At 36.2% G+C, this 10,526-nt stretch overlaps 1 protein-coding gene across 2 annotated transcripts in view; it reads right to left on the bottom strand.

Moving 5' to 3' along the window:
- The window catches only part of BMP2K (BMP2 inducible kinase), a 58,938-nt gene that overhangs the window by 8,278 nt on the left and 40,134 nt on the right, over positions 1-10,526 (bottom strand). For both annotated transcript variants that reach the window (XM_060687006.2, XM_087874916.1), the window contains exon 15: positions 7,028-7,141. In XM_060687006.2, the coding sequence (XP_060542989.2) occupies positions 7,028-7,141 (114 nt within the window). The remainder of the gene's footprint in view (positions 1-7,027; positions 7,142-10,526) is intronic.

Here is a 10,526-nt window from a genome sequence, read left to right as displayed (position 1 = left end):
ATCTAACTGACCAAAATCTGTAACAAGGCCACTGTGAAGCAAAGAAAGTACCAGGCATCCATTCTTCCTGTTTCCTTTTGTAGTATATCTATTAGATTCCAAGTCTTTTGAGACAAAACCTATCTTATTCTTTACTCTCTTCACAACATTAGAACTGTTTATGTTCTCTAAGTCAGCGGCCCTCAAACGTTTGGGCACCAGGGACCGGTTCCATGGACCTGAGAAGGTATGATTTCACATGCTGCCTGAATGGGGCTTCACTTGTTTGCACGGCCCAGTTTCGTGGCCAGGTGTCGGACTATGGCCCGGGGGTTGAGAAATCCCTGCTCTAAGTATTAAATAGCCAATACTGATTGTTTTTGTTGCATTCAATATTTTATCAGCATTTGGGGGGATAATTTTCTATCCACGGTTTTCTAAGATTAATATCCACATGTACCATAGATATATCAAACATATATAGTACATGTTTAACCCTTAGCTGCTGCCTTTGATGTGGTTACAACCTGCTCTATTCATGCCTATAAGTCATCAATCAACCATCAAGGCAAAATATTTTAACCATTCCTTCTAGCCTGTGAACTGTAGAAAATAGTATCTATTTTCATTTTTCATTCTTCTGCCTTCCCATTCCTTTTCCTCTTTTTTTTTTGCACAGTATTGCATATTTTGTAAGCCTGGTAATTATTGCTCTTTGTAATATACTATGTGGGGAGCCTTCCAAGACAAAAGAGCAAGGGAAAAAAATCCTAGTAATAATATATTGTTCATAAAATATTCAAGAGTGGGATTCATTCCACCCAGTACAGTAATTAATCAAAGAAATGTGTTTTTTAATCAAGGTGTTTTGAAAGTAAGCATATTTCTATTAATTTCCCTTTCTAAGATTGTTCTCCTTTACATTAAAAGAAAAAGTTCCCCTTACAATATTACATTGATTTGATCTAAAGTTTTTTCATCTCCCTGACAAGCACTAAAACATTTACTGACAACAAATGAGTATTAATGTACTCTACCACAAAAGTTACACTTCAACAATATCCCAAACTAAGGAAATAATTAATAGAAACAGGGAAGAAGGTATAGGGGCAGACTGCTATAGTAATAATCCAATCCCGCAAATAGTCATAAAAATAATTTGGGGGGGGGGGAACCACCCATTTTTTAAAAATGGAAAAACATTAATAACTGTTTTTCAAGTGTGATACTGTAATATGTTGTGCTACATTTCATACACTGGACTTTATAGTCATATGAATATGTAGATTCACTTTCTTGATGTGAGAGTATTCCCCCAAAGTAACAGTCATAATAAAGAACTTTCAGAAATCCATTTCAACGTATCCTTATATGCTAAAATTGCTTACAGAAATTATTATTCTTTCAAATTAAAAACTTATTATTTTAAAATGAGCATAATTATTTTTGTTTAAATACCAACTTTAAAACTGTTGGTAATATGGGCATACTTCTATTTGTATAACTGAAAACAGCTAAATTCATATATCTATATCTATCTATCTATATATAAATATTTATCTTAAAAGATGACGTACTTTCCCTTTATATCAGGAAGATAATTTGTTACATGTAACATTTGCTTGGTTCAGATAACATATAAATCAGGTAACTCATAAATTGCTCTAAAACTACTTCTCTGTTTTGAGCATTCAGTTTACAGAGGAAAAAAAACAGTTAAGCCCAAATGAATCCAGATATTAACTCAACAGCAGTTCTAGCATAATGCTACTTTAAATACAGTATATGCACACAAGAGGTACCAAATCCATATCTTAACCCAATTCAACTTCCTATGTCAACCTTCCCCCCCATTTAATATTCTTACATTTATCAAAAGCCCGAGAAAGAGAAATTTCAAATTCACTTTTAAATTAATGCCATAATAATGTTGTAATACACAACATGTAGAAAAAGATTTGATCGAAGTAATCTCAAAACTGCTCCAATGGACATTTCAAATCTGCATTTATGAACAGCTCAGAACTGGGCAGCGTAACATCTGTTCGCAAGAAAATGTGCAGATTATATCACTTCTAATCAGGTTTGCCTCTTGTACCAGGCTGTAATTCTGCCCTCAAATCCAATGCAGGTAGAACATCTTTAATCATTAAGATCCCAATCTTCAAGGGGGAAAAAAAAAATTCTGTTCCTGTGTTCATTTTCTAGACATCCGATTATAAGAGGATGAATGGCTTGTAACAACTGTAGTAATTACATGCCTTCTGCTAGTTCATCATTTCAAAAACTGGGAGAAACCCATGGGCATAACCATTTTTAAAGCTCTTCCTGAATTGGGAACATACTGCTGTCATCATTCCCCAGCAATCCACCACATGTTAGCTCAAGGATTGCCAGAGATGTCAACTAAATCTGCAGTCTTCAACAACAGAAAGAGAGGCAGATGTTGAACGCTGTCAAGAGATTTAGTGGTTTGCTTAGTGTTTTTAACTTAAGGGACAGTCAAACTGCATTTCCCTCATTCCATTCACCCGCTTTCTGTATTGCAGTGTTTGGAATACTGACATAGGGAATCTTTTCCATTCTGAGTTACCATCCTGGTAACAGTTACCATCCTGGTAACTGTTAATCATCGAGGAGAAATATTTTTGAGAAAATTATCTCTTTTTTTTCAAACAGGGAATGAATGGCAGATCAAATGGCTGATCTAGGTACAGGTCGTCCTCAAGCTATGACCATAATTGAGCCCAAAATTTATGTTGCTAAGAGAGAATTTGTTGAGTGAATTTTGCACCATTTTACGACCTTTCTTGCCACACTTGTTAAGTAAATTGCTGCGGTTGGTAAGTTAGTAACACGATTGTTAAGTGAATCTGGCTTCCCCACTGACTTTGCTTGTCAGGTCGCAAAAGGCAATCACATGATCTCGGGATACGTCATAAATATGAACCACTTGCCAAGCTTTCAAATTTTGATCATGTGACCATGGGGATGCTGCAACAGTCGTACATGTGAAAAACAGTCGTTAATCACTTTTTTCAGCGATGTTGTAACTTCAATTGGTCACTAAATGAACTGTTGTAAGTCAAGGATTACCTGTATTAAGCACTGGTACTTATTTCAAGCATTTCAAACCTGCCTTTAAAGGAATAAAATCGGTCTCAGTCTGAATTCTATGTAGAATAATAAGCAATAATCCCCAGTTTATGTATAAGAATCTTTCGCCTAAACCAGGTGGGCCCAGCCTGTGGTCCAAAGGTCGCATGTAACCTTGGTCAACTAGTAATGCGGGCCCTTAAGATAATAAAAAAATATTTTTAAAAAGGAAGTATGGTAATTCCTCCTTACTCAAAGCAAGTCCTGGCAAGCTAAAAGATTGGACAATCATGGCTTAGATGACATATGTTCTCCAGTTGGCTTTTGATCATATTTAACTACTCCTCCATTTCTAAATGGCTCAGAAAGGTAGTTATTACTAGCCGAGTATTACTCTAAATTATGAAACAGACTAAATTATGAACAAATAATTCAGAGGCTTGAAGTCCAGTTTCAAACCAGGGAAGAGAGGCTTTTTAGGCACATTCCCCAATCATTCACTTTTTAAAAAGAAAAACAGCAAGGGTGTTATTGGTTTTCTCAATTTTCTCAGTGCTTGGTAGTAATGTTCAGGAATGGGGGGGGGGGGGGAGGATACTTTGCCAGAAGAAGTAAACTCTGGCCTGTGTTACCTTTTGCTGATTAATGGAGTTCTTTCTATTGAAAATAATTCAGACAACATTTGGATTTGTAAGCTTACTGTGAAGACATATAAAAGATTTAGTCCCAGTTAATAAGCCACATATTTTAAAGGTAGAATTATAGAAAGTAATCAAGTCAATATTTGGAAGAAGTGTTCATGATATTGTTTATGAGGTTGTGCAGATTTCCATATAATATAAAACCTCATTCTACCATCGATAGAAACACCCATTGTGTTCATGAATGAAGAAAGCTCTCCTTTGTTCAACTTGTCCTAGTCAGCTTATGCAAATCCACTGCTTCTAAACTTGTTTTTCAAGGAAAATGGGTTCTGCTCTTTCTTCAAACTCCCATCTTACAGAAGAGGGCAGCGTCTCCCTATCCACGAGATAAGAAATGATCGTAAGTGTGAAAAACGGTCGTAAAGTCACTTTTTCGGGGATGTTGTAACTCTGAACGGTCTTCTAAATGAACTGTTGTAAGTCGAGGACTACCTGTACATATTGGCTAACCTTCCTATGTAATACTGCACACCGTAATGGATTTGTTTATATGACCTCCTCCAGGAATCCAGCTCTGCCAGTTTCTTCTTAGAGCCAGCTATTCCCTCAAACTGTAGAAGATCTGTAAGAACGTTGTACAGGTAGCTTTCAACTTACAACAGTTCATTTAGTGACCAAAGTTATAATGCCACTGAAAAAAGTTGATTTTTAACTGTTTTTCACACTTACAACCATTGCAGCATCCCTATGGTCATGTGATCAAAATTCAAACGCTTGGCAATTGACTCATATTTATGACGGCGGCAGTGTCCCGGGGTCAGGTGATCACTTTTAGCGACCTTCTGACAAGCAAAGTCAATGGGGAAGCCAGATTCATTTTACAACCGTGTTACTCACTTAACAGCTGCAGTGATTCACTTAACAGCTTTGGCAAGAAAGGTGGTAAAATGGGGCAAAACTCACTTAAGTGTCTCACTTAGCAACAGAAATGTTGGGCTCAATTGTGGTCATAAATCGAGGACTACCTGTAATTTTAAGAATCATATTGCATTTAATAAATTTATCCTTTTATTGTTGCGCTGTGATTCTTAGATATTATTTTCTTTCTTTTTCTCTATTATTATATTTTTATAAGACAGTGTAAAAAACGTTCAAGAAAAAGAACAGTCCTTGTTTAGGGATCACAATGGCGACCAGCTATTCAGTTGTTAAGTGAAATGGTCCCTAAGGGAAAACGTTTATGACCTCACTTCATTTTTCCATTGTTTTACAGACTTGCAATGTGGGGATTCATCAAAATGTTACTTTTTCATCATTATAAGTGAAAACAGTTGCTAAATTAGACAGTTGCTAAAACAGGACCACCTGCAATCCTGTTTGGTACATGATAAAGTCATCAATTCAAATTACATTATCAAACTGATGTTGAATTAGAAACTGATTAGCATACAAAGGAACACGCAAAAACTCTTTTGTTTGGGGGTTTGTTTTGCCAGGGGGACGTTAATTGCACAAGAAATATATGTATGATTTATTCAGACACCGTATTAGCAACTTCCTTTTCACCTGGGGAATTTGCAACAATGCATAATTGGGCCTTTACCACTGTACTGAAGAGATCCCGGGAGATTTTATCAACTGCTTCCCAAAATGTACATCTGACAAAAAGAAGAGCCAAATAATCGGACACAGAACGCAGAACTATCAGGAGATTATTTAATCTCGGACTGAAAAGTCAGCACTTTTTGATATTTGTGCCTAGGGGTTACTGGGTAGAGATCAGTATTTCTCAGCCTTGACCACTTTAAGGTGTGTGGACTTCAATTCCCAGAATTCCCTATGCTGGCTGGGGAATTCTGGGAATTTATGTCCGCATACCTTAAAGGTTGAGAAACATTGGGGTAGGTTATTTCTCCACTAGTAGAGCCAATTTGGATATAAATGTTGGTTTACCCCTCAGGCTGACCAATATTATTTCTCAATTTCCCTTTCTTTTTTGCGTTCTTTTGCCTAAGCCTCACCTACTTTGAGATGTGAGTGTTTGAAGGCGGGCGAGGGGGGGGGGACAGAAGGCTGAGTCAACCTTGAGCCTGGTGAGATTCGAACTGCCAAATTGCAGGCAGCCGGCAGTCAGCAGACATAGCCTGCAGTACTGCATTCTAACCACTGCGCCACCACAGCTCTCATAATAAACCACAAAATCAGTAGACTGCCTCCTGAATGTGTGTCTGAACACTGCATTTAACTCTCAGTGGGATATAGAGAACACGCAAGTAGTCCTTGACTTACGACGATTCATTTAGTGACCATTCGAAGTTACAAAAGCACTGAAAAAAGTGACATGTCTGGGGTTTTTTTTTTTACACTTATGACTATTGCAGCAACCCCATGGTCACATGATTAAAATTCAGGCGCTTGGCAACTGGCATGTACTCATGCCCAGGGTCATGTGACCAACATTTGTAACCTTCCAAGCCGGCTTCTGACAAGCAAAGGCAATGGGGAAGCCGGATTCACTTAACGTCTGCATGACTCACTTAACAACTTAAGTTGTTAAGTGAGTCATGCCACTGTGGCAAAAAGGATGTCAAATGGGCTGCCCCTTAAAAACTGTCTTGCTTAGCAACAGAAATTTTGGGCTCTTACGTCAAGGACTACCTGCGAGTTGACTTGCCAAAAAAAGAAAAAATAGTCTATCAAATGTGTTCAGGAAGAAAACAGTGGGAATAATCTATGTCAGGGGTGTCAAACTCAAAGTCCAAGGGCCGGATCTGGCCCGCGAAGTGCTTAGATCTGGCCCACGGGGCAACCCTGGAAACAAGTGAAGGACCAGCCCACAATGCCTCTGCCAGCGAAAACAGAGCTCATGGGGGCCATATGCGGCCCTCCACAGCTCTCTTTTCACTGGCAACGGGTTTCAGGAGGCCATCACAGCCGAAAATGGACCTCACGAAGGCCGCGGGTGGCCCTCCTGAGCTCCGTTTTCACTGGCAGAGGGTTGCAGGAGGCCATCGCAGGTGAAAACGGAGCTTGGGACCCATTTTCACTGGCAGAGCAATCGGGCCACCACAGGCACCCCCGACACAAGTGACATTGAGCTGGCCATGCCCACCCCGGCCCCCGAAGTCAAATACAACCCTGATGTGGCCCTCAATGGAATCGAGTTTGACACCCCTGATCTATTTGGTTCTCTAATTGATCATAGGGAAGAACTTTATACCACTGAACCAGCCCCATTTCCTTTCTATCAAGATAAATTTACACGTAAAAAAAATAAAAATAAAGTCATGGTATACTATGTGACTTGCCTGCGTGTGAAATGAAAGGAACAGAACCAAAGGGATCTTCTGGAGGATGGGTCAGTGGAGCAGAATGTGACTCCACTGGCTTATCTAAGGAAGTTCTCTTCTCCGCCAGCCTGTCTGCAAAAATAAAAACGAAACAAAAACAAAAACAAAAGTAAAACAAAAATGGCAACTTTTAAGCCGGTTTAACGTTTGTATTTAATAAAAGTTCTTTTCATTCGTGGAAATAATATCCAAAAATTCTTCCTGCAACCCTTCTGAAATAAATTGCAGAAGGGTAACAAACAGAAACAAACAAACGAACAAAAAAATACCTCAATTTTTAATCCAAACATTTAGTTGAACTAAGGGACAAATTTAATTATTGCTTCCAAAAAATTGTCCGGAATTTAATAAATATCCAAGCCAAGGAGACATCACAGGTTGTGCAGCAGCCACAGGACAACATGCATTAATAAAAGGGTAAAGAAATTCAAGAAATCAAAATAATGATTGTTTAATTTCTGAGTTTTTCCAGGATTACTTCTTAGTCAGGTTCAAATACTTTAAAGGCTAGGTTCTGCATGAAAAGACACTGTTGTTATTTCATACTAATTCAGAATTCTGTAGGGTTTCATGTTTCATTTTTACTCTTTCATCATTCTCCCGCAGAACTATTCTCTGTCCTAGCAATGCATGAGAAACACCTGTCAAAATTAAATTCCAGCTTGTGCAAACTGCCTCAGCCCATTCCCTCTCTGGCTAGAGCCTGGTCATTTCTCAAAGTGCAAGAATCGTTTTTTCAGAAGAGCCCAAAATGTGAGAATATCTTTCCTATGTAGATCTGAGCCATTAGCTGGATACGGATTATCTCTTCTATAAATCAAAGAGACCCATTTCTTTCTAAAACAATTGAAAACTAACAAAGCATCAGTTTTGCCCACATGGTTTCTTGCTAAACCTAACTTTTCAAACAATAACATTGTATCTGCTTTTTTTTTTTTTTTGGACAGGATCCTTTTGTGAATGAAATTTCACTGAAGAGTAAAGGTAGAATATTTATAATCAATTTAAAACTTTCCTTATAAATGTCATTCAAGAAGACAGCTATATCAGTTTTTAAAGCAATTTAAAACAATATAAGTTTTTCTCTGGGCCCCAGTGATCAAAGCCAGCTAGCCTGTACAAGAGTCAAACAAATTAAAAAATAAAATATTCACAGAATCAACACCATGTAGGGATATAGAAAACAAAAGACAATTGTAATTAAAATACACATTACAAAGAATAACATAAAACGCTTAACTTTCAACCTTCAATCACAGCAAATGAATATTCTTCATGCAAGACTTTTTCTTTTTTTTCTTTTTTTACCTAAGTCAAGTCTTGGAAAAATGAATTATACTTAAGGGTCCTTTGGTATTATTTCTCCTTTTCTACAAGAAAGGAAACTGAAAAAGAATTGGCATATTCCAAGAGTTTCTATTCAGTACAAAAATGTTTCTCTGCTACATACAGATTTTAAAAACTTAACAGTATAATAACTAAATCATAATTACTGTATTATCTTTTGTTCATTCAGGATATGCAAGAATGGATAATCAAAACATCCTACCGGATTGTTTATTCTGCATTTTTGATTGAATCTACTATTAATTATACAGAAGTAAATTTAGAGACCTTTGCAGTACAATGTCACAGGATAAATACTGGAATTTTATCTTAGTAGGTGTACTTATAGGTACAAAAAGTGAGTTTGGAAGACAACATTCTCATGAATAAAGAAAAAAACTTTACATTTATATATTTCAATTCTGTAACTACAGGAAGCCTCAGATCCTTGTACTGTTCACAATCCAAATTTTTCAAGCAGTAATTCAGTTCACTTGTTTATCAAAATGGAATAAATTGCATTTGTTTCTTCAGTTACTTAAATAATTAAGGGGAAAACAAGTACTTTGGAAGAAAAAAAACTGGGTTTTCCCACATCACTAACCCTGATATTATATTCATTATCAGTTTTTTACTGTGGAGATTGCTGGAACTGTACAAAGTGCAACAAGAATGCTATAAATCTATTGGGTCTATTTTAAATCCAATTCTTGCTTCAAGTCAGAACTGCAATTCAGTTACTAACAGCACAACTTCCAATGGCTGAAATACAGTTTGGGGAATGATCTTCAGTTAATATCAATAGGTAGGGCCAAGAAAGTAATTCTAGATCTAATTGTGGTTTGAGAAGCAAGAAATTTTGTGAAATCCTTTCAACTCTTACATATTTATTTACACATTTATCATAGATTTCTTCCAGGGTGATTAAATACTTTATTAGTAATATTGAATTTTTATTGTGTGCTCTTTAGGTAAGCAGCCCCAAAACAGATATCAAAATGTTATATGTTTCCAATGCTATGAAAAGGACATTCCAGTACATAACAAAAAGCATTTGAGAAGAAGTTGAAACATTTATTCAGAGAAGAGGAAAAGCAAATGTTTTATCATGGCTCCTTCAAAGGGAAGCATTTTGAAAATTTACAGAGTAAATACATTCCAAATAAACTAAAAAACAGTGCAAAACTATGAATTATAAAACTACTGCTTTCAACTTAATACATAGGTTTTTAATAAATTACTAAATGTTTAAAGCTTTCTGTTCGACTTTCTTGCACTTTTGCAAAACATTAAAAAAATTCCCATTTAATTTACAAGAAAACATTTGGAAAAAAATTAACCATAAAACACAAAGAAATTTAAAATCCAATTATGGTTGATCCTCGTGTGGATATTCTATCATATGAAGTTATCCAATTTTATCAAGTTGCTTAAGGAATAAAATTTACTCCTTTGCATTTATAACTTTGTGGAAGATGGAATAGATATTATAAATGATTCATTTTTAATCAAATAATTGTTTGGTAAACCAAGTAAAACTCAACATTCATTTAATACTGGCACCTATCAAAGGTCCTGTAACAGTTTCTCTGTAGCCTTCCTGAATTCAGTTACATGTGTTAAATATACAACAATACAGTAAATGTTATATTTTAACAAAGTGTTAAAACAGAAAATAAAAGACAATTGGCAATATGAATTAAACTTATTCATATTTAAGGATTCAGTTTAACTGTAATCTTTCAGAAGTCAGCCCATCATGTTAATAATATGCCTATCAAAACTACAGCTCATAAGATGGCAATGTTTCAATGACAATCAATGACATTATCCATTATTTTAGCCACGTAACAAAGAAAGCCCAGATTTAAGCTTCTTAGTTCACATATGAAGGGCGTAAGAGAGAACCTTAGTTGAAGTTTGTGTTAATTCTGGGATGCTACATGTCTAAATTGAACCACAAGCCTTTCATGACAGTAACGCTTCCAATTAAAACAGTAAGATGCATTATTAGTTTCATCACCTATATTTTGGTTAGGTTGCCTTTTACCAAGTTTAGAATCGATTTATTCTTCACAGCATTCTGTGTTTTCTCCACAATTCATCTCCGCAAAAATGAACAATATAGGTA

Source organism: Pantherophis guttatus, chromosome 8 (genome assembly GCF_059756535.1).
Source record: "Pantherophis guttatus breed Tessera chromosome 8, ASM5975653v1, whole genome shotgun sequence".
In the NCBI taxonomy this organism is placed as follows: Eukaryota; Metazoa; Chordata; class Lepidosauria; order Squamata; family Colubridae; genus Pantherophis; species Pantherophis guttatus.
This window is presented reverse-complemented; position numbering and strand designations above follow the sequence as displayed.